We start from the raw sequence: 23,574 nt of genomic DNA, 5'->3' as shown, positions 1-23,574 counted from the left end.
CAAACAGAAAAATAAAAAATGAGAATACAATAATGCCCTCTATTTTGGGTTTTATTAAATTCTTTCTTTCCTGTTAACCTGCCGCTCAATTTTAAGAGCCTTTGCAGTGTCCATTATTGCGCCCTGCCCCTCCAAGGAACAGTTCAGTCTTTCTGTCCTTATATACTGACTACTGGACTGTTCCTGCTTATTTTCTGGTTAACTGAGTCATATGCCATAGCATATGCTGGAATGTAAGAGGTTTTCAAGGGCTGCTATTTCAGAGTGCGCGCAATGATCATGCACTACTGCACACTGTGTCTGATAACAACCCTCTGCCTTGTAGGTGAAGTTCAGCATGTATCTGCAATACCTCCGTGCTGTTGGCTGGTGCCTGTCAACAATGGTCTTGCTTGCCTACATAGGGCAAGCTGTAGCCACGATTGGCTCCAACCTGTGGCTTAGTGAGTGGACAAATGATGCTGCAAAGTACGCGAACCAGACCTACCCAGCTTCTCAACGTGACCTGCGTATTGGAATCTATGGGGCATTGGGTGCTGGCCAGTGTAAGTCTCTGAAAAACAGAACCACTCGAGAAATGTAGAGTGGCCAGGAACTGCCCTGTGCCCTGTTAGTTGACAAACAAATGGGCTCCCAAACACCAAAAACCCAGAAGTGCTCCGGTTTTTGAACGTTTTTCAGAAGCAAAACATCTGACACGGCTTGCACTTGAGTGCAGGAAGCTCTGTTCTTGAGCTGGTAGCAGTTTTCAAGGTCCAACAAAGACCTGCGAAATTCGGACCCACAGCTGAAAGCAATAGACTCATTACTGGGAACACATGGGCAGCTATCCAGGGTGGCATTTTGCAGAGGGCACCACTAGAGGTCTATAGAGGTGATATCATCAGGGCACAACACCAAGGCGGATGGAACTGCACCATAATTCTAGATCAGAGATGGACAACCTGTGGTCTTCCAGATGTCATGGAACAGAATGTCATGTCCCACCAGCCCTATCCAACATAACCAATGATCTAGAATGATGGAAGCTGTTGTCAGGAAAAGCACCTGGAGGGCCACAGGTTCCTATCCTTGTCCTCTAGTACCATATGGCCTAAGGCTGTTGATGCCAGTATCTCCCTATGCATCAGGTCCTTACCAATGGATGTCTTTGTTCTAGCTCTATTCCTGCTGACTTCAGCCCTTCTTGCTGCCCACGGTGCTGTCCGGGCCTCCCGGGTCCTACACGAGCGGCTGCTGTCCAACATCCTGCGTGTGCCCATGAGCTTCTTTGACACAACGCCAACAGGCCGCATCGTGAACAGGTTTGCCAAGGTATGAGCTCACGCTCCGCGAGGCTTGCAGAGACTCAAAAGTAGTTTCCGAAGTTTTTAACTGGGCCAGGAGGAATTGGCAAGTGCCTCAAGCTATAACTTGCTGAGAGTGTGTTGGGAATGGGGGCACCTATGCTGATGATGCATGAAGAGCTGCTTTGAGATTCTTGTGGGATCCTAGCAGGCTTAGCTTCCAGCCTTCCTTGCACAACTGCACATGAACTCACTGCAGATGTATAACCGTTTGGAGGTGTTGCTGGACTCTCAGCTCCCATCAGCCCCAGGCAACACAGTCAATGGTGAGGGATGATGGGAGCAACATATGGAGGGCACCAGATTGGCACCACCCTTGGTTTGGACCATACCTTCAAGGTGCAGCAGCAGAAGTAGTTTCTAGACACTTTTGCCAGTTGCCCTTGTTATAGCAGCATTGCACCCTAAGCATTGCAGTCCTGGTTTAAGCTAACCAAAAAGTTTGGGGTTGGGGGATTCAAGCTGAAATCATGTAAACATGGAGAAGTTAACAGGCAGAGAAAAGATGGGTGCCTTTCATGGTTAGGTTTCCCTGGGCTATAATTTGTGTAACTTTGGTCTGTTTCCCATCACCAGCCATGACACATGTCCGCCAGCTTTCAGTAAATTGGGTGGTTTTTTAAAAAAAGTTTCTTTTTAATCAGTGGGACCAAGATAATGGGAAAATAATCTCTCCCCCCCCTGCTAGCCCCTGTAGATTTTTCCATTATCAATTTAGATTGTAAAGTTCTGTGCAAGAACCTTTCTGGAGACTTACGTATGTAAAGAACTATTTATACTGATATAAATAACAAAAATACTTTAAAAGCATAATATTTAATCTTTACAGATAAATTGTAAACAGATAAAAACATTAGCAGGATTATTGTAATAACCTGCAGTTTTATAAGAGTATATACTTACAGTAGATGATTAAATGAGCAAGTTAAATGAATTTGGATATTCAGAATATATTAAAAAATAAATTTAAGGAACCGCAGAAAGAGGGGGAAAGAAGTCAAATTTTGAAATGTTAAATTGATTGGAGAACTAATGAAATGTATAAATTTGAAAAGTAAAACTAAAAAACTAAAAAAGGAAAAGAAAAAAAGCATAATTTCTTAGAAGAATTTAGACCCGATCCAGCTGCAATTTACATCCTCCACCACCTCCATTCCTGTGTGCCTTGCTCCACTTGGGGAGTTTCCTACCACCAGTCCTCCCTTGAGCAGAGAATGCGATTCACTGATCAGCCCTGAGTGTCTAACGGTGCACACAGAGGTCTCCATTATCTTATACATTGAGATGTATGAAATGGGTGCAGAAAGCTCATAATGCGAAGAAAAGGTGTGGTGCGTGTCTATGGTTGTACCAACGGAACTTTCAAACAACAAAACCAGTTTGTAGGTTAGGGAGAATAATGAGAAAAATGTTTAAAGTTAAGGAGAGAGAATTCAAATGAGAAAACCTGAGTAAGTTCATAATAGTAGAAAAGGGCACTGGTTGAATGAAGTTAGAAGAACTTTGGCATTTCATGCCCCCCCCCCCCATCTCAGAATTTGTAAAGCACTCTACATTCAGGGAACACCCAAGCAGTTTATAGAAGTGAAACATATAAAATATAATACAGATCATAAAAGACTATTAAAACATAAAAACTGTGTGTGAGCATTGCATAAAGTGATTGTGTGAAATAATAATAATAATAATAATAATAATAATAATAATAATAATGGCAGAGTGAGAGTGTAAGTGAGAGTGATAGACCTAAAAGTGAAACCTTTGTTTCCAGCTCAGTTTTGAACCACTCTCGTTCATATCTGGCCACTCATGAATCTAGGTTGTACAGCTTGATGCTACCAACTCTCATTTCTTTTGTCAACTCCCTCCTCTCTGCCCCCTGCAGGACATTTTCACTGTGGATGAGAGCATTCCCATGTCATTCCGCTCCTGGATTAACTGCTTGTTGGGGATTTTCAGCACTCTGTTTATAATCTGTCTGGCCACACCTTATTTTGCAATTGTCATGCTGCCTCTGGGTATCATATACTACTTTCTTCAGGTGAGTTGGGGCCCAGCCTCTTTGGAAGCGGACATTCCTTTTATTGCCAAGTTGCATCCATTCAGAACTGTTGCTTGAGCCCTGGGGCTTCAGCTCCAATACCTACCTGCTTTGCTGTTCATTACCACTGAAGTTAATGGACATTACTAACTTGGGTTCATTAATTTCAGTGGGTCTCCTCTGAGAGAGACTTGGTCAAACCCTTAGTTCTGTGATGACCAGGAAAGTGCAGAGGATTAAAATCCTCAACATTAGAGCAGAACTATATTGCTATCCAGAATGTCAGTGACTGGAAGGAGCTATGCTCTTGCCAGCTGAAAGAAGAGAAAGACCACAAGACCAAGTGCAGAATAGAACACACCTTTCAGCTTGCAGCAGTGCAAACTGTTTTCTTTAAACTGCTTCTTGTTTCATAGGAGCTGCTTACCTCTTCCTTCTAAAATACCCAACTGTGGGCAGGATTCAACTAATGAGTCCCACTAGTAGAACCCTATGCAAGGACTTCCACTAGTGCAATGGGACTTTTGCCTCTCTCCTCTGCCCAAAACTGGCTCTGTTGGGATCAGGAGAACCCCCAGAATAGCACACAGAGGAGGAGAGGGGGACATTTTGTCTGGCAAGCCAAAATACTTTCACTGATGGAACAATTTCCATAGCTGCTATGTTGACTTCCTTCCTGTATTAATTATTTTTGAATGATGTAAAACTGCCAATGTAATACCATCAGATAGGTTTCATTTCCCAAACAGGCTTCTTTGCATTTAATGTGCTTACAAACAGGCGCTGTAAGTCACTGCAGATGCCAGCCCTCCGAAATCCATGTTCTTAAAGCACACCAGAAACGGTGACTCCATCAAACCTTTCTAAAGCTCTCCTGGCATGGGCTTACTAGTGAACAACAGATTATGGCTAACACCATTGGAAAACTGATGCTTGGGTATAATAAAGCAAAACTTGAGCCCCAGAATTGATTTAGCATTTCCTCTCAGAAGGCAGACTCACCAAACACCTCTGAAACTGTAGAATGGCATAGTCCTGTTCTCCCATTGGCAAAATATGAACTAACAGCTGCAACATACCTGCCAACATTTATCCAATGGAAATAGGGACATCCTATTCAAAAGTAATAGTAATAATAATTTTTATTATTATTTTATATATACCCTGCCCATCTGACTAGATTGCCCATATGTTGCTTCCAACATTTTAAAAAACAGTAAAAAAAATAAACAGTAAAAAAACTTCCCTATACAGGGCTACCTTCAGATGTCTTCTAAAGGTTATATAGTTACTTTATCTCCTTGGCTCAGGGATGGGTTGCATACCATACCCTCCAACATTTCTCTGAAAATAGGGACGTCCTAAGGAAAAGTGGGACATTCTGGAATCAAATCAGAATGGGATGGCTTCTGTAAATACAGGACTGACCCTGGAAAATAGGGACACTTGGAGGGTCTGCTGCAAGCAATGGTTTTAGGAGTGAGGGATAATGGTAAGGCTGGGAGGTCTCTGCTTTCCTTGTGGCTATCACTAGTGCATCTCTCTCCTCCTAGCGGTTCTATGTGGCCACCTCCCGCCAGCTGCGGCGTTTGGACTCAGTCACTCGGTCTCCCATCTATTCCCACTTCAGCGAAACAGTGTCGGGCCTCTCTGTCATCCGGGCCTACGGGCACCAGGAACGCTTCCTGAAACACAACGAGGAGCTTGTGGACATCAACCAGAAGTCTGTGTACTCTTGGATCGTTTCCAACAGGTGAGGCTGTGATGTGGAAGGTTTTGGCCTATTCTCTAAATCAGGGAGTTGGGAACTTCAGGCTGTGGGGCCAAATCCAGCCCTTTGGGACTCTCTTTCTGTGCCTAAGACCTCTCCCCAGGCCACACGCCTCCCTCGCTCCATTTCAGACCCTGAATGGTTTTTGCCAGGCTGGAATGTGTCCTTGAACTCTGGCCGTGCCTTTGGTTCTCTGGATGGAGGATGGGTGTTGGGGTGTAGGAGTGTGTGTAGATACTAGCCTGCCGTACAAAGGTAAATTTTACACCCATAGTTCTGGCCACCTTTGCCTCTGCCCCTGTGCACCACTAGCACATGGCCCTTGCAACTTTGCCCAGAGGGGAATGTGGCCCCCAAACTGAAAAGGTGCCCCCAGTCCTCAAAAAGGGACCACCAGTCCTCAGACAACACCAGCAGGTGCACTTTTTTAGTTTGGGTGTTACTACAAAGCCTAAAAGGGACGCGGGTGGCGCTGTGGGTTAAACCACCGAGCCTAGGACTTGCCAATCAGAAGGTCGGCAGTTTGAATCCCCGTGATGGGGTGAGCTCCCGTTGCTCGGTCCCTGCTCCTGTCAACCTAGCAGTTCGAAAGCACATCAAAGTGAAAGTAGATAAATAGGTACCGCTTCGGCGGGAAGGTAAACAGCGTTTTCCGTGCACTGCTCTGGTTCGCCAGAAGCGGCTTAGTCATGCTGGCCACATGACCCGGAAGCTGTACGCCGGCTCCCTCGGCCAATAAAGCGAGATGAGAGCCACAACCCCAGAGTTGGTCACGACTGGACCTAATGGTCAGGGGTCCCTTTACCTTCACTTTACAAAGCCTAAAGCAAAGCACTGTACAGTTTTCTGTTGGCCTGGTGGAGACTCTCTAGGTGTGCAGCTTATCCAGGTTACTTCAAAGTAACATGCCTTCCTTTCTCACATGACTCTAAGTGGGCTGGTACAGGCTGAGCATTTGGGAGATCAGGAGGCTGTGCTTAGGCATCACTGCCAGAAGCCAAGTATTAAAATGTGACTCTGAAGTGAAAGCAGGAACGCCTCTTCTGCTCAATGGCAGTGGCTGGATTTGAGATGCTGCAGGTTGCGGTACTGATGGAGCACTTACCTTTCCCTTACGCATTTGTTCCTCCTTACAGGTGGCTGGCTGTGCGCCTAGAATTTGTGGGGAACCTGGTGGTTTTCTTTGCAGCGCTACTGGCAGTCTTTGCTAAGGATACTTTGGACAGTGGCATTGTGGGACTCTCTGTCTCCTCAGCTCTCAATGTAAGTGACTGAGGCCAAAAGCAGCCAGAATAATGGCTATACTGGGACTTTGTAAGGCGCATTGATACACAAGCTAGGGATCCAATGCCTAATTTGGGGGTTTTCTTGCAATTTATTTTTTACCTGTTTTCATAAACCATCAGGTGTTGAAAATAAAGTGGATTAGAGATGGAGTTAGGGAGAACCTATTGTCATGAAGCCCAAGAGCTACTCACTACATAGCAAGGTGCCAGGTTAAGTTCAAGGTGCTGGTATAGACAGATTGGGATCAGGATACCTAAAATACAATCTCACCCTTTATGTACCCCATCAGTGATCACTGCACTTCGCAGGTGAGAGCCTCTTGCAGATGGCGTCTTATCAGGTCTATTCCACACAATATAGGAACCCAGCCTTTCTTGTTATGACAACTACGCTTTGGAATTTTCTCCTGTTAAATATTTGACAGGCACCATCTCTGTTGCCTATCTCTTTCAACTAAGTCTTTCAATAGAGACCTTTCCCAGTCTGCATCTGTATTGGAATTTGTTTTTAGATGTTTTTAATTATCACTTGTGTGTTTGCTGCCCTGGGTTCCTTCAGTAGGAAGGGCAGGATATCAATTTAATTAATAAATAGTAGTAATGATGATGGGAGTGTGAGAGAAGGCCACTCTGCCTTTAAAAAGGGATTCTCATAAGAAGACATGCTCCTGTGCCTTTCTTCCTTGTGTCTGTAGATGTGGCCAAATGGGATGCAATGGGCTCTCTTAAGTATGGGGCAGGGAAGGGGAAGGGCTGGAGGACCAGGGTGGTTTTAATGATAGTTCCACTGCCATGCAGATCACCCAAACATTGAACTGGCTGGTGCGGATGACTTCAGAGCTGGAGACCAACATTGTGGCTGTGGAGAGAGTGCATGAATACACACATGTGGAAAATGAGGTATGGGGAGCTGTGGCGATGTGGGATGGGGTTTGCAAGATTGCTGTGCTGCAGGAGAGGTCCCAATGATTCAAACATATCTTGTGTGATGCCCATTCTTTCTCCTGCAGGCACCATGGGTAACAGCCCAGAGACCACCTTCTGGCTGGCCCAACAATGGAGAGATAAGATTTATAGACTATCAAGTGCGGTATCGGCCTGGGCTGGAGCTGGTTCTCGATGGGATCAAGTGTGAGATCCAGAGCAGAGAGAAGGTGAGGCACTGGGGGGAAGGTAAACAGCTGGTTGAGGCTGCTGAGAAGGGGAGGAAGCACACATTGGGAGAAAAAAGGAGTCACATGTGGGGGAAAGCTCTTATTTACAACATAGCAGATACTGTCCTTTATTTGCTGAGCCTGCATCCCATGGACCTGAAAACCTCTAGGTTGCTCAGCTTCCAAGAATAATTCTCTTAGCTCAAAGTTCAGAACCAGCACAGACCTGTCCAACAGGAACCGGAGCAGAGATGCAACATCCTGTCTAGTTGGATGAATGAACCAGGAAAGGATAACTGAGAAATAAAAGCGATTTGGTTTATCTAACCCTTGAGATGCTCTTGCTTCAGGTTGGTGTCGTGGGCCGAACCGGGGCTGGGAAATCCTCGCTCACCAACTGCCTCTTTCGCATCCTGGAGGCAGCTGGAGGCAAAATCCTGATTGATGGGCTGGACATAGCAACGCTTGGACTTCATGATCTGCGCCGGAACATCACCATCATCCCACAGGTGAGACGCCCAGTAAACCTGGCTTGAAGGAGCTGAGGCCAGGCTTTGGATGCTTGGAGGAAGGGAGTGGAATACCGATATCAAGTTCTGTGTGGGGTGTCCTCCCTTATTGCATTGATGCTGCTGATTCCCGTGGTGGAGGGCTTCCCATGCTGTTATTCCCCACTCTGGCTGACGGGTGGAGAATATCACATGGACAACATCAGGTGGCCAGTTTTTGCCCACATGCTGTGCGTGGTGCTTTAAAACCCTCAGTAATCTTTTACAGCCCCCTAAGCAGCAGATGGGGACACGGGTGGCGCTGCGGGATAAACCACAGAGACTTGGACTTGCTGATCAGAAGGTCGGTGGTTCAAATCCCCGTGACGGGGTGAGCTCCTGTTGCTCGGTCCCTGCTCCTGCCAACCTAGCAGTTTGAAAGCACATAAAAGTGCAAGTAGATAAATAGGTACCACTCCAGCAGGAAGGTAAAGGGCATTTCCATGCACTGCTCTGGTTCGCCAGAAGCAGCTTAGTCATGCTGGCCACATGACCCGAAAGCTGTACGCTCCCTCGGCCAATAAAGCGAGATGAGCGCTGCAACCCCAGAGTCAGTCACGATTGGACCTAATGTTCAGGGGTCCCTTTACCTTTAAGAAGCTGGTGATAATTAGGGCTTCAAAGTGCCATGCACTGCAAACCACTTTTTGACCCAGTCCGTCTTTACTTGCCCCTCAGCTGAGGTCATATATGACATCAGGTGCACATGGTTTGGACAAAACGGTCTAGCAGGCCTTATTAGATCTGTGTCCTCCACTCCTATATTGATGAGATGGCAAATACCACCTCCTGTTTTGTAACGCAGTGGAACAAGGGGGCATGAATTAGAAGGGGGTAATTTGCAGGGCCCATCGTGAATGTTCTACACCCCCAAAGCATATATGGCTGCAGACCAAGATCATCCCTAGTGGAAGACCATCCATGCTGGCTTAAACCGTAGCTTTTGGATCCCAGAGATGGGATGGTGAAGAACCTTGCCTACTTCACCCTGTCCATACTGTAGCTCCCTGTTCAGCACTTGGGTGTGGCTGAAAGGAAGAGCACCACTTTGGTTCAGCCTAGCCATTCTGCTGCTTCCAGTCGTACCTGCCTTAAGCCTCTCGTGCCTGCACCTACAGGATCCTGTTCTTTTCTCGGGGAGCTTGCGCATGAACCTGGACCCATTTGACCAGCACTCGGATGAAGAAGTCTGGCATGCTCTGGAGCTGGCACACTTGAAGTCTTATGTACACAGCCTGCCTGAAGGACTGTCGCATCTAGTGAGCGAAGCAGGAGACAACCTGAGGTATAGGAAGGGTAATACGGGCTGCTGTGCGGTACTCCCACCCTAAGAGTTGGGAGACTGTTGGAAGAGCTGGTCCCTAGCCCCTTGCAGGCAGCTGCATCCATTTAGCTAGTGATGGACTGATCTTGTTTCCACAGTGTGGGGCAAAGGCAACTTGTCTGTCTGGCACGGGCCCTCCTCCGGAAATCCAAAATCCTGATTCTGGATGAGGCCACGGCAGCTGTGGATATGGAGACTGACTACCTAATCCAAGAGACAATCCGGAGCGAGTTTGCAGACTGCACTGTGCTCACCATTGCCCATCGGTTGCACACCATTATGGACAGCCACAGGTACAATTTGTGGGGTTGTGGGCATGCTATGTGAAATCTGGCGTGATTTGGAGTGGCGTTCTCTCATCATACACAGCTGTAATGGTTCAGGGCTTCATGGTCTCATGAAAAAAGCAGCAAAGGTTCCCTCGGCCCACAATGGTTGAAGCGCCTACAGCACTTGTTTCCCAAACTTTTGGGTCTCTAGTTGTTTTTGGACTACAATTCCCATCATTCCTAGCTACCAGGACCAGTGGTCAGGGATTATGGGAGTTGTAGTCCGAAAACAGCTGGAGACCCAGGTTTGGGAAACACTGACCTACAGCAACAGTGGAATTGCATGGAGTAAACTGTCATTCAGTAATCATCCCACTAAAACTTCCACTGGATGCTCCTAGAACTGACAACACATTTGGAAATCTAAATCCAGATAGTTTGTGGCCTGTACTAAATATCCGTACATACGTTGACACACAATCCTGAAGAAAGCCAATATTTGATGTCCATCAGTGAAAGGCTTTCAGAATGGTTAGTGAGGATAGGAAGAATCTGCTGGATGAGGCCAAAGGCCCACCTAGTCCAGCATCCTGTTCTCACAGTGGCCGACCAGGTGCCTGTTGGCCCACAACCCATAAGCATGATCTCAGCCTGACAGCTCTCTCTCCAACCGTGGTTTCCAGCAACTTGTATTTAGAGGCCTACTGCATACAAATGGTTTTCTTTGATAGTCAAACAAGAGAAATAACTCAGCATGCAGCGCAGTGAAATAAAACTTTAGAAAATAAGCCTGTTGTTTTCCTAAGCCTGCATTAAACAAATGCTTGAAAAGCACAGTAAATGCTGTGCAGTTCAATTTTTTCCTGGGAAAGCAAATCCCTTCTCAGGTTGGCTTTTAGCTGCAAGCACATAAACAACAAGAAGAACAATGGATTTCTAGAAACCTTTTAACAACATTTGGCATCCAAGACTGGGCTGTAAGTTGCTACAAAGCAGATCTGGAAGGAAAGCGATGACCTCATTAAATCTGCTTTACAGTAACCAATACTTCCAAAGGAGAATATAACAAAACAGAGAAGCCTTTGGAGCTGCAATGGCTCCATCAGCCCAACCTTTTAGGACAATGGTTGAGCCTGCGCTTCCCACTCAACTCAGCAAAACAAAAGTTCCTGTGATAGGATGATGACCTTTCAGGGTGAGCAATTGGACACAGAAATTGCTGTATAAAATATTGGATGCATTATTAGCTCAGTGACTCCCATATTTTTTAAAGTGAAGTGGTGAATCGTTAAGGGATGGAATACGTTCAACCCCACCACACAAGCCAGGTTGACCATCAGTGCCAATAATTATTTACCCAGATCAGTTGAAGGGATTCTTATCCTTCCCTCCACCCTCTGGCCACTTTCCCTTTTCCATTCCGGAAACTCCCTCTGGAGCCGCCCTGTTGCAGTTTCCACGTCTTTTCCTCAGGAATGTAGATGGCGGGGTCAGTTTTAGAGTTTCTGGTGTCAACTTTTCTTTTGCTGCGGGGGCCATACAGATTGACACCACTTAGTTTCTGACTGCTAACCTGGAAGGTGCTAGGAGCTGTGTGCAACTAGATATGGGTGCTTGTGCTCAGTCTCCAATGTCTCTCTCTCCACTCCAGGGTGATGGTGCTTCAGGCGGGAAGGATTGTGGAGTTTGACAGCCCTGATCATCTGCTTAAACAGCAAAGCATCTTTGCAGCAATGGCCAAGGATGCTGGAATTGTAGGAAGCCAGAACACTGCCATGTAGAGGCAAGGGCAGCAAGACCAAGGCCAGCTTCACGCATCCCTGGACTTTTACCGGGTGCCAACACTGTCTGTACCAGCAGTGATATTATGCCTGAAGCACAGATTGTATCATCATACAGTTTCTGGGCACGCTGCACTCAACCAGCTTGTATCTTCACAGACAGCTACCTGATATTTTCTTGGCCCTGAACTCAAGCACTGCCTATAAGCCAACCATGGTTCTGCAGCAGAAGGGGTGCACTTTTACTATCGCCCTCCAAGATAGAAAAGATCAATGGAAGCTCTACCACTCCTCCTTTGTTTCAAGACACAGCGCAGAAGTTCCCATACAATTCTCCGTGCTATGAAGTAGGCAAAAACAAGCCGGTGGTGTTTAGTCTCAACTGGTTCCGTTTATTGCCCCGCTGCCCCCAAAATGCATCACCTTCCAGATTCATGTTTCTTTGGGGATATCGGCAGCTTTTGTTTCCTCCTCCTTGCATGGGGTTTCACACCTTCATCTGGAGGTGGGGTGGAGAGAGGATTTAGGTGACAAATTAGAACTTCACAACACTTAGTACACGGAGAAGTGCTGCAAAGGTGCTGACTAATAACTATTTGGGAATCTTGTCCCAAACAGTCCACTCTCTGTACCCTTCTTTTAAATTTGCTGTCACAAGGTGTTTCAAATGTGGGGTGCACTGGGGTTTTTAAAAAAAGTTTTCATATCCTGTCTACTGACCAAAGTTCCTGAGGCATTTTACGCTGTATTTAATATACAATAAAACGGACAATAATTTCTGAAGCGGGGCAAACGTTTCTTGCATGTTCCTGGCCCTAAACTTCCCCAAGATGCAGCAGGCACTGGAGAGGCAAAGTATGAAAATACAAATTTGCTTTTCTTGTTATTGGGTGTCCCCATCCTTCCCAATATTCCAGAAGGATTTTCCTTGGCACAAAGGAAAGTTAGGCATAAGTGGCTCTTACTTTTATAGGTCAATCTCCCATTTTTGCCAGTACCGTTACCATTCATCCCTGGACCATCATAATATTTGACTGTTCCTGACAATCTTGGTGTTTGTGTGCTCGAGTTGAGGCAAGCTGCTTGCTGTCACAAGGAGAAGGGGTAACGCAAACGGGGGGACTGTGCATGAATCATTCAAGATATGTCAGAAAAAGTTTTTATTTACAAAACAGCAGCTCAGGAGGCACAATGCAGCTGTTATTCTCTGCTCTTTTAACTTGGAGCAGGAATACCCCCCCCAAAAAAAACTCTTGACTTGGGGCAAGGTGGTCCTAGCAGTATGTACACACACACACACACACACACACACACACACACACACAGAGCGGCATTCAAGGTGTGCCACCAGACCCCACCTGAAGCTGCGTGAAGGAGCCCTTATGCACTTTGCAACAGCCAATGCCAAGTAACACTGAGAGAAAGGAAGCGCTCTCGTTTTCAGTAGCTAATCTCCAGCACCCTTGCATACAACATTGCAGTCTGTAGGAAAACAAAATTGCAACCTGTCTTTGTATTAGATCCACTACTGTAGTGGATCTTCAGTCTTGCAACTGTTTCATGCCATGATAGCTAAATTGAACATCTAAGTTCAGAGACAGCGCAGACTTTTGCATACCAATTGCTGGGGGACAAATGGGCAGATGAGGGGCCATTGCCTGCAGGCTCTGCTAGTGGGCTCCTAGAAGCGTGAGGATGGTTACTGGGAAGCAGGTAAGATGGATCCTTAGACTGATCTGACAGGGCACACTGAGCCCCCTGGGTTACCATTTGCCAGATGCCTCACAGTTGCATAATCGGCCGCTAGTCTGAAACTTGTTAGTCAAAGGATACTAAACACCTACTTCAAGGGGGAATAAACTCCACACGGCAATGCTTGAGGCGAGGGGCACTGCCCCTCAGGACCAGGCACAGAGAGGTTCAGTCTCATTAGGGTAAAACAGCAGAACCCCCTGGAAGCACTTCATTCAACTTCACGGGAAACCTGGTTTGGCTCCCCCAAAATGTATCCAATTGAAACCATAGGGGAAGCAGATGGAGAGCACAAGGCCTCCCTCTTCAGCCTGGCTCCAACAGCGATTAAGGCAGCAGTTCCTGGCAACTCCAGACAAGCATGCTTCACGTGTACTCAGTCTTCCGAATGTAGCTGGACGGCACGTAGCCCCGCTTCCCGTGTGCCTCTGCCAACCACCACTCCTGGTTCCCTGTGATGTCTTCGAACTGCAGAATCCTTAGTCTCTGATTGGCGGTGACGCTCAGTTCATTTGAGTTCCGTCCCGTAAAAGTGTAAACAGCATAGTAGACCTCAAAGTAGAAAGAGCAGGGAGGATGTCAGTGGAAAAGTAGGAAGAAACATGCTGCACCATTCAAAGCCCCACAGAACAAGTCCCAGGCTGTCCCCCCTCCTTTTTTTTACAATGTAAGCACGTGCTTTGGGAATTTTGTTGTCAAATTGAAAATATCTTAGCCCATACAGTATTGTCAGGGAATCAGGAGCAGGAGCAATGGGGAGAGAGGAATTGGAGAGCAAAGGGGAAGAATCCGAGGGCGGCGTAGGGGAGTATGACAGTGGCCCGAGAGATTCCATGAGCTTCTCCAGCGAATCAGAAGATTCCCAGAAGGGGGCGCCGATGGTCAGGGCAAGGGGGGTCCCAGGGGGGACGCACCAGAAACAAGGAGCCAGAGGGGAACCCCAAAACAGCAGTGGAGGATCGGGACCAGTTTCCCCACCAGAGCGTAGTGGGGGGGAAGAGTCACATGTGTCAGGGCCAGCGTCTCCTCCAGAGAGGGAGTCAGGGCTGACCACGCCTCCATCGGAGAGTGGAGGAACGGAAGGGAGGTCAGTTGCAGCTAGCCCCCCCGAAGGGGGAAGCAGTGACAGCAGCAGTGAAACGGTCAGGAGGAAAGCTGCTGGCTGGGCGCGCGCGCCAAGTTCAAATGTGCAGGCGCGCGGGACAGCAGGAGACCCGGATGGGGAACCAGCTCCTTTTTTTTTTATAATATTTTTATTTTTCCATATAAACACAACACAACAAACATAAACATACAAAGACAAAAACAGAACAAAAAACATGTATCATTTCATATCCTAATTTCATATCCTATCTTCCCCAACTTCCTCATGCCTCCCCTTTCTGTATTCCAAATTCTTATCGATTGTTCAGCAAATCTTCCCTTATTTTAATTTAAATTTAGACTATTCTTCCTTATTCTCCTTGTCTTAACCATTGCTAATAGTAACCATTTACTTTCCAGTCCAACATCATTCTAACTTTCATTAACGATGGGGAACCAGCTCCTAAAGCCCGCCGGAGGGAGGGAGAAGGCTCAGGGGAATCAGCCTCAGAGGAGGCTAGAAGGGGCGAGACCCCGGCGGGCAGGCGGACCCAGAGGAGGAAAGAGCAGCGGAAAAGGTGGAGCAAGGCTAGAATCTTAAATTGGTGTCAAGGGGGAGGAGACTCAGACGGAGCATCAGCGGTCTAACGGTTGAGACGTAGAGCTGCGCGCTGCGGCTTTGGAAGTGAAACTGAACTTCAATAAAGACTTTTGTACTTAACAACGAAGCAGCGTTGGTCCTTTGTGAGCTGGGACCTAGGGTAGCTCTGACAAGTATGAATATACAAAGTCCCAAGAATTAGCTGTATTGAATTAGATGGAACAGAACTCACTCTGGGCTTCCAATACAGTGGTATTTCGGGTTACATACACTTCAGGTTACAGACTCCACTAACCCAGAAATAGTACCTCGGGTTAAGAACTTTGCTTCAGGATGGGAACAGAAATCACGCGATGGCAGCGGGAGGCCCCATTAGCTAAAGTGGTGCTTCAGCTTAAGAACAGTTTCAGGTTAAGAACGGACCTCCAGAACAAATTAAGTTCTTAACCTGAAGTAGCACTGTATGCTCATTTCAGAGGAAGCCTTGGTTGTGCCAGCTAGCCAGTCGAATTAGAAATGGTCCATTAACAGAGACAGAAATATGCACTCACCTGGTTCCCCTTAGACTCGCTGGTCCTCGGCCTCAAGTTGCCATTCTCCAGCGAAGGTGTCGCCCTGGCCTTGGGCCGGGCCGGAAGCCCATTGCGTGGGTCGGGGTTACTGTATCGGCGGGATGCCGGAATGGCGCGGGGGGGCTGAGCAGAGTCTACAGGACCTGTCTTAGGTTGGTCAGCAGCATCCACCTCTGAAAGGGCCTGCAGGGAGCTCATTAAATCCCCTTGGAAGCCAGAGTCCTGCGGAGGTTTCTGAGGGCTGTTCGCAGATGCGTTGCTCACTATGCTGCTTGGCGTGCTGCTGCCACGAGATGAGGAGCCGCTGTGCTCGGATTCACTCGAGGAATGGCTGCCCACAGAAACATTTGAGTGGCTGCATCGTGGGTTGTATGGCTTCAGGAAGGAGCTGTACACAAAGCCCTTGGTCACTGTAGAGGGAAGGTTGGAAATCAGAAGCACAGACAGGGCATGGCCAGTGCGCTGGGAAACAGCTGCATCAGGTGTCTCCCAACACCAGATTTCTGTATCATTGTGGACACTGGACCAACACTGAACTGGGGAGGTGGAGAATGTGCACTGCTGCTGTGCGCGCATAAAAAGGAAAATACTTGTGGCATTTTTAAAGTCATGTGAAAGGAAAAGAATTGGGGCCTATAGGGACTCAGCAGCCTGCTTAGCAGTAAATATAGCTCCTGAGGCCACTAGGGAGAGTGATAAGCAGCTGTCATTAAAAGAGGAATTTGAAGCTCTACCAGAGTGACTTTGATTGATATCTGGAAAGAACAGGTGGTTCCTTTAGAAATTAAAATAAGTGCACTTAGCGCCAGATTGGGTGGGAGTGTTGAACCCTCACAAATTAAAGAATAGATACAGAACAAGCCCCTCCGGACAGGAGGTGTCTCACGGTTTGCCTGGAGCCTGAGAGAGGCCTCCACTCACCTCCATTGTCAATGAGCCAGCGGTTCTGACTGCCCATGGGGTCCTTCTTCTTAAGCACCCCCACCAGGTCACCCTCCAGCAATGAAATGTCCAACTCTTGAGCAGCGTTGACATTGCGCTCAGCCTGGAAGAGCTTGTCGGGGGGGTACCGAGACAACAAGGCGGCGCGGAGGTCGTCCGACTGCAGCATGTAGCTGGGCTGCGAGGGAAGTGACAGCACCAAACAGTGATGGGGAAGGCGATGCAGTGACACACAGTGCTCTATGCCTGGCCCTGGTTCCTCAAGCCAAGGCCGCCGCCCACCACAGGACAGTGCCCATGTTGAATGAGGAGTCCCCCGCCCATCGTTGCCCCCACAGTTGCTCACCATTCCCAGAAGCGGCTGCCTCCGTGCTGACTGGCGCTCCAGGCTTTTCCTCTCAAAGGGCTTTTTGGCAGCGGGGGTGCTCTCGGGGAAGAAAGTGAAGACCTGCAGCTGCTGGAGGACGCGGCTATGCTCTTCCTGGAAGATGGCAACCAGATTGCCCTCTTTGCCAACCACCTGCAGCAGCTAGGAGAGAGGAGGGAGGCAGGGCCGTCAGAACAGTGGAAACGGGGAGCCCAGCTAGGCACAAGAGACAGGCCACTATGAAGCCATGCTCCAGGAAGGGAAGACCCAGAGACAGCTCTAGAAACCCAGGACCTGGTCCCTTCTTTTCCTTACTAATAGAGCCCATTATCAAGAGTTATGTCCTGTGTCAAGATCCTCATCCCAAGGAGCCTTCCATTTCAGAGGGCCTGTAAGGGAAGGGCTATAGTTCAGGGGCAGAGTACATGCTTTGGATACAAAGGGTCACAGGTTCAATCCCTAACATCTCCAGGTAGCGCTGAGAAGGGCTCCAGCCTAAAACCCTTGAGGGCCACTGCCAGTCAACGTAGATAATACTGAGCTAGATGGACCGATGGGTCTGACTCAGTATAAAAGGCAGCTTCCTTTGCTCAATAGTGCCTTCCTGTTGCCATTTCCCCCAGTGGCATTTACAGCCTGGGGCAAAGAATAAACTCATGGGAATTCAGAGATTGTTTAAGGCACAACGGTCACTCACAACCATCGGACTAGCGGAGGGGATTTGAGGATAGAAGGTCCAAAGGCACTAGAGAGAGAAAGCAACAGCCAATATGAAATCCCAGCACAGAAGGCAACTTTTAAAGAGCACTGTGCTGACCTAGTGTGTGCCTTTTCTTCTCCCCCGCCCCCAACTGGAGAGTGCATTCATTGAAAATATAGAGCAAATGCAACGGGGCAGCAAATCAGGCAGCCCTATATGTTCTTTCCTTCTGACCCTTGCTAGTCTCCAATCAGGATGGGCCGCCTGCACGGTCCTGGCCTCTCTTGCACACTTACGGAAAGCAGAGGCTGCAGTTCCTGCAACGCCAGGTGCACAAAGTCACAGTGGGCCTCCGCGTAGCCGCGCAGGCAGCTGGTGAAGAGCTCCTTGGCGCAGCACTGGAATTTGGGCAACTCATCCAGCAGCTGCGTGTTCAAGGCCTCATAATTGTTGCGAGCCGACTGCAGTTCTTCCAAGGTCCGCTTGTCCTTCAGCCTTTCCGCCCGCTCTGTGCATGTGTGGAAGTCCAGGAGCTTGTCGAAACGTTTCTGCACGAGTTTGTGAGGCCCGGCAAACATGTTCAGCAGCTGATTCAGAGGGGAGAACACCAGCCGCTCTGTGCGCTCCTTCTGCAAGGGGCACAAGGACACCAAAATAGCATGCTCTTTCCCCCACACGTTTCTGTAGCAAATCATTATTTTGTTATAGTTTCAGTACAAGCTGTACTAGGGGAAGCAAGGATTTTTTTTCTATCTTGCTGCAGAAAATTCCTTGGGAGGAGGAAGACAATACACATTTGTTTGTAGTGTCAATAAAGGAAGAAGGGCACCTGTTCTGCCCAGTACCACTCCATATGTATTTCAGGAGAAAGCCCATTTTGCAATATCTCTTCTATCCCAGCTCCTTGCCACAAGCTCTCCTCCACCAACCAGTGGCTTCATCAGCCTGAAAGGCTTCCTCCTCCCCACCTCCCGCTATGCCTTTCCCTCATACTGAAATATTTTTCTAGCCTCTTCCAAAGTTCTTTTCCTTCTGTTTCTGCAGCCAACTGATTCTGTGCCCAGAAAGTAGGAGGAAACACCTGACCCAGGAAGGAAGCAAAGACCTCACTCACGAAATCAGAGAAGAGCTGGTCGCTGATGAGACGGTGGACCTTCTGGAACTGTTCCAACTCAGCACTGCCTTTCTCCATGCACAGGTCCCACATACTCAGTGCTGCTGTCACTTTAACACAGGCAGACTCCTGAGGGCAGAGAGACACAGACCTCAGCAGGGCTAAAGCAGTTTGCATCCCCTGCAAGTCCAGCCACAACCTGAGCCAAGATTGTGACACAGAAACTTCTGCCCAAAGCTAGCCAAGGCAGGACCCTCAAGTTTGCTAGTCACTCAATCCCCTCAGTCTCCAATTCTTCACAAGGTCCTGTCCCATCCCCTACAAATATGTTTATTCACCCGGACATGCTGAAGGTAGAGAGAAAGGTCCCGGATGAAAGATTTAATCAGCCGCTCCTGCATTCGAAAGTTCTTCTCGGTCTCTTCAAAAGCCTCATCTTTGAGCTGTAACAGGGAGGAGGAGGAGATTTGATAGGTACCGTGGAGCTTGTGATGGATTCCCATAGACATGTAGCCAGAGTCAGCATTTACCTGCGGTGCAAAACCTGTGAGGTGCTTGAGGTGGCTGCTGACACGATTGGATTTCTTGATGATGGAATGGAAGTTGAGCTTGGAGATCTTCTCAATGAGGCTGTCGTCATCAGTCTTCCGGTACTTCAGCACTGAAAGAGAGTGGTGGAAGCAAGAGTCAGCTCCTAAGAGTCGTGGAATAACAGGGTGTGGTGAGGGACAACAATGGTCACCTGGTCTAATCCCCTGAGAGTACAGAAGATCCATTGAAGACTGTGCCATCCTGGGGAGTTTCTCTCTCAGCCCAGACACAATCCTCTGTCAGTTCACTTCTAGCCTACAGTACACCACCACTTCCAAACACCAGAGGTAAGTGGCTCATTTGCCTTTCGACATTTGTCTCTTTGTAAGGGAGCAATAACTGGATAATGCATCCTGCCAACTAAGCATGACTGGGTTAAACCAAATGGACTTTTGCTATTACACCCAGCAGCCACTAGAAGGTGCTTCACCTTTCTCAATCTCCCCCCCCCCCCACAACAGCCAGCCTGCTGTACACTCAGTCTCCATACACGGTACCCAACTCTTCCACACAGGGATGCTTGGTTGCTTTCCATCTTCCCCATGTGGCTTACTCGTTTGTCTCAAGCGGGTGCTTGTGCTGCTCCTCCCCTTTCCCCACATTGTCTCCCCTGCCCCACAGCTCACCCAGGTCCTTTCGCCTTTTGGACTCATTGATGTTGCAGTTGATCTCCTTGACAGCAAGGACAGCCGCTGCCAGGGGAGCACGGTCAGGATGAGACTCAGGTGTGGCGCCCAGAAGCTCCATCAGCAGCAGTGGGTAGCGCATCACACGCTGAACGGGCTTGATCAGGAAGGAGCCCAGGTCAATGTAGTTGGTGCAGCCCCTGAGAAAAGGGGTGGGGGAAGTTAGCACAGAGGATCCCATATGTTGTCACCCACACTCTCACCCCACAAACACTGCACCCCAGGAAAACCAACCCCCACCTTCCAACTGCTCTTTGGCTTATGTGCATGCACATGTGAGATGCTTTGTTTAAAAATGTTTTTACTAAATCGCCTATGCCACCTTGAAAAGATATTCATCTTTTGAAAGGTAGCCTACACATTTATTAAATAAATACATTGGGACACATACTGAGGCTGGACACTCCGTACCTGTCTTCCTCCCCCAAAAGACTATATATCATCAGACAACATAAAACCAGCTCATCTCATTCGTCCCAAACTCAGTCACTTCTTCATCCTCTTCTAGCTGAACTCACAATACCTGGATGGTTGACTAGTTGTTTCCTAAAAGCCAGCCAGCCTAGTACCATTCCTGCCCCACATCTTGCTCAGTTCCTTCCCCATCCTGAGCACACCAAGATGGTCACAGCAGTCTGAACTCCTTATAATCTCTTACAGCCCTCTCTTCCCACTCCTGTAGGAACCCCATTCCCAGACATGCTCCTTGCTCCTGCCTCAGACAGAGATGCACAAATACTCAAACCCTTGTATTTTGGTCTATGACCATAATAAAGATTTGAATGATTGACCCAAACCCTTACTCGTACTGTACATTTTTTGTGGGTAGGTATGGACAACAAAGAGAAATCAGGCACAGAACGTAACTGGGGAACAGCAAGAAACAGACTGATGGTATAAAAAGGTCACTTACCATTCAGTGTACAGACTCCTGACAGGAAAAAAATAAAATAAGAAAAAGCATTAGAATGGTTCCTCCCTCTCCACCTTCTAAGCAAAAGCCTAAGATGCACTCAAGCTAGGAAACTCCTAGCCTGGGGGGAATGGGAAGCTGAGGATGTTGCTGGACTACAACTCCCACCATCCCTGACCATGAAACATGCTGGGAATTGGGAGACTGACAACATCTGGAGGGCCACAGCTTCCACACTTCTGCCCTATTTTGGTTGAGGGTCAAGTCTGGAGGACATGTTCAGTGGTTGGGCAGCACCTGAAATTCTGTTCCCAGCACAAACCAGCGGAGTCCAGTAACAAACAAGCAGGTTCTTCTGCTCTAACTGGGAAGGAGAGGGGATCAGAGCCAAATTATCCCTCTGTGTCAAGAGCACAGCAGTTGGGTGGGATTGTGAGAAAAGAGCCCGGGCAGCTGCCCTCTCACCTGAGGCTCTCCAGGGACTCCAGCAGATGCTTCTGGACCCGCTCATCCTTCTCATAGGCCTCCAGAAGGGCAATGGCCTCGTCATGGTTCTGGCAGTAGACTTTGTACACATCCTCCAGCTCAGCCCGAAATGCCAGGAATGTTGGCCCTTCGGGGGAGAAAAGGCACATGTCACTCAGCAGCTCTCTTCCTGATGGAAATGGCTCTTAATGGCCAGCCAGTAACAATATTCCCTTCCCACACTGCAGCAAAACCAGAAGGGTGGGGGAGCAGACAGGGTGTCACCCAACACTTACACATGGGCGCCCAACAACACATCTCTCTGCCTTTTTACATACCCATGGCTATACTGATATTGAGAGATACTCTTATGTATAAGGCCCTCAAGGGCTTGGGATCAGGATACCCCAAAGATCTGCCTCCTCTGATATCTACCTGCCCAAACCTTAGTGGCCCTCTTTCACATGGCCCAGGCAGGTAAAGTGAGGTGAGTAGCACCTTCTTTACAATTTATTCATCACCAGATGAAGTTCTTATTCTCCCAGATTTTTAAAAACTGAGATTTTAAAATCGGAATTTTAATCCCACTTACTGCATATTTGGATTTTATGTCGCTTTCTGCTGGAATTTTTTATGCTGCAGTTGCGCCGTGATCTTTAATATGGTACTACATCATTTTATCTTTGCGAGCTGCTCAGAGAACTGTGTTATTGGGTCATCAATAAAAATAAACAAATGCAACTGCATGTGGCTCGTGAGCATGAGGGTGGGTTTTGCTTACACCCACCAGCAAATTGCTTTCCCCTCTTCCATCCCGGACACCATGAAACGAGAAACCAAGAACAGGCTGAAGGCTAAGCAACTGCCATATTTAGAGCCCCCAAAGCAGAAAGGAATGATTCCCTCATGTCCTATTGACTGGTGACCCATTAAAAAACCTTTCCTTACAGCTTGATTCACTTGCTCAAGCCATCTGGAGTTACTTTTGCTTGCAAGCAGAGAAGAAGGTGCAGCACCTGCCTTGGGCAGAGTCACTTGCTTAACCTCTGATTTTAATGTACTTTGATATGCCAGACTCCATACAGATCAGTCTGTAGGCTGGCAAAGGAACAGTGACTCTATCCCAGCCCTACTGAAGCCAGGAGACCTCAAAAGAAGAGAAGAAGAAGAAGAGGAGGAGGAGGAGTTTGGATTTGATATCCCGCCTTTCACTCCCTTTAAGGAGTCTCAAAGTGGCTAACATTCTCCTTTCCCTTCCTCCCCCACAACAAACACTCTGTGAGGCGAGTGGGGCTGAGAGACTTCAAAGAAGTGTGACTGGCCCAAGGTCACCCAGCAGCTGCATGTGGAGGAGTGGAGACGTGAACCCGGTTCCCCAGATTACGAGTCTACCGCTCTTAACCACTACACCACACTGGCTCTGGTTATAAATTAAGGAAACAAAGGGAAGTCAGGCCCAGGCATTGGACTTGTTGGAATAGACCACTTGAACTGTTGCCTTGTCTATGACCACTTTAACCAGCATCCTTTGCTCCACTCTTATTCCTAGGGTCAGAGATGCCCCAAAGTTTAGGGCAAAGCACCTACCAACAGCATCTGCAGCTTTCAGGGTGCTCAGCAACTGCTTAGAGAAGGCAATGACACCGTGGATGTTTCCAAACAGCCCCTCACAGTCTACCTGTGGCACCTAGGAAGCAAGGGAGTGTGTTGAAGCAAAAGGAAATTGTTTTCACAGAGGACTCTTATTTACAGATAGGCTGCTCCCAAGGACACACCCTGCTCACACGAATGAGCTAGTCCTTGGCAGCTTTCCTTCTCTCTGAAGACACAAAACATTGTGGGAGAACACCAGAGTTCTCCAGGTCTTGATGCCCAGTGACATCCCAGTATATACACAAACTGGCATCAGCACTGCCAGCATGAGCACCCGCAGGCTTGAAAGCAGCCCTTCTAGCTCCTAAGCGTCACCTAAATGGGGAACCTGTGGCTCTCCAGAGTCCAACTCCCATCAGTCCCAGCCAGAAGGGCTAATGGTCAGGGATGATGAAAACATCTGAAGAGCCACAGGTTTGATTTTGATTTAATATTTCTATTCCGCTTTTTGCAAAAACAAACACTGAGCTCAAAGTGTCCCACAAGAATCACAATAGCAAAATAATAAACAATAAATAAAAAACAATAAACCTTACAATCACTGTACTATCAAACAAAGTAACATAAAATAAAGCAAAGTAATTCAAAATATCGGAAAATATAAAACACCATTCA

The 23,574-nt window shown here is 47.8% G+C and overlaps 2 protein-coding genes across 3 annotated transcripts in view; one reads left to right on the top strand and one right to left on the bottom strand.

The window, feature by feature from the left end:
- Positions 1-12,303, top strand: part of ABCC2 (ATP binding cassette subfamily C member 2) — a 38,439-nt gene extending 26,136 nt beyond the window's left edge. The window contains exons 22-32 of the mRNA XM_083615192.1: positions 326-545; positions 1,160-1,314; positions 3,232-3,387; positions 4,941-5,140; positions 6,295-6,421; positions 7,243-7,344; positions 7,455-7,598; positions 7,949-8,107; positions 9,265-9,431; positions 9,569-9,763; positions 11,391-12,303. Of these exons, the coding sequence (XP_083471318.1) occupies positions 326-545; positions 1,160-1,314; positions 3,232-3,387; positions 4,941-5,140; positions 6,295-6,421; positions 7,243-7,344; positions 7,455-7,598; positions 7,949-8,107; positions 9,265-9,431; positions 9,569-9,763; positions 11,391-11,520 (1,755 nt within the window). The 3' untranslated portion in view covers positions 11,521-12,303. The remainder of the gene's footprint in view (positions 1-325; positions 546-1,159; positions 1,315-3,231; positions 3,388-4,940; positions 5,141-6,294; positions 6,422-7,242; positions 7,345-7,454; positions 7,599-7,948; positions 8,108-9,264; positions 9,432-9,568; positions 9,764-11,390) is intronic.
- Positions 12,304-12,665: 362 nt separating this feature from the next.
- DNMBP (dynamin binding protein) overlaps positions 12,666-23,574 on the bottom strand; it is a 50,063-nt gene continuing 39,154 nt past the window's right edge. For both annotated transcript variants that reach the window (XM_083615197.1, XM_083615198.1), the window contains 12 exons: positions 22,894-22,993; positions 21,307-21,454; positions 20,842-20,859; positions 19,869-20,068; positions 19,182-19,312; positions 18,990-19,094; positions 18,652-18,780; positions 17,834-18,166; positions 16,817-16,999; positions 16,450-16,648; positions 15,508-15,938; positions 12,666-13,824 (listed from right to left, as the gene is read on the bottom strand). In XM_083615197.1, the coding sequence (XP_083471323.1) occupies positions 13,639-13,824; positions 15,508-15,938; positions 16,450-16,648; positions 16,817-16,999; positions 17,834-18,166; positions 18,652-18,780; positions 18,990-19,094; positions 19,182-19,312; positions 19,869-20,068; positions 20,842-20,859; positions 21,307-21,454; positions 22,894-22,993 (2,163 nt within the window). In that variant the 3' untranslated portion in view covers positions 12,666-13,638. The remainder of the gene's footprint in view (positions 13,825-15,507; positions 15,939-16,449; positions 16,649-16,816; positions 17,000-17,833; positions 18,167-18,651; positions 18,781-18,989; positions 19,095-19,181; positions 19,313-19,868; positions 20,069-20,841; positions 20,860-21,306; positions 21,455-22,893; positions 22,994-23,574) is intronic.

This window comes from Podarcis filfolensis (genome assembly GCF_964270895.1).
Source record: "Podarcis filfolensis genome assembly, chromosome: 5".
In the NCBI taxonomy this organism is placed as follows: Eukaryota; Metazoa; Chordata; class Lepidosauria; order Squamata; family Lacertidae; genus Podarcis; species Podarcis filfolensis.
The sequence above is the reverse complement of the archived record's forward strand: the minus strand, read 5'-3'. Positions and strand labels throughout refer to the sequence as shown.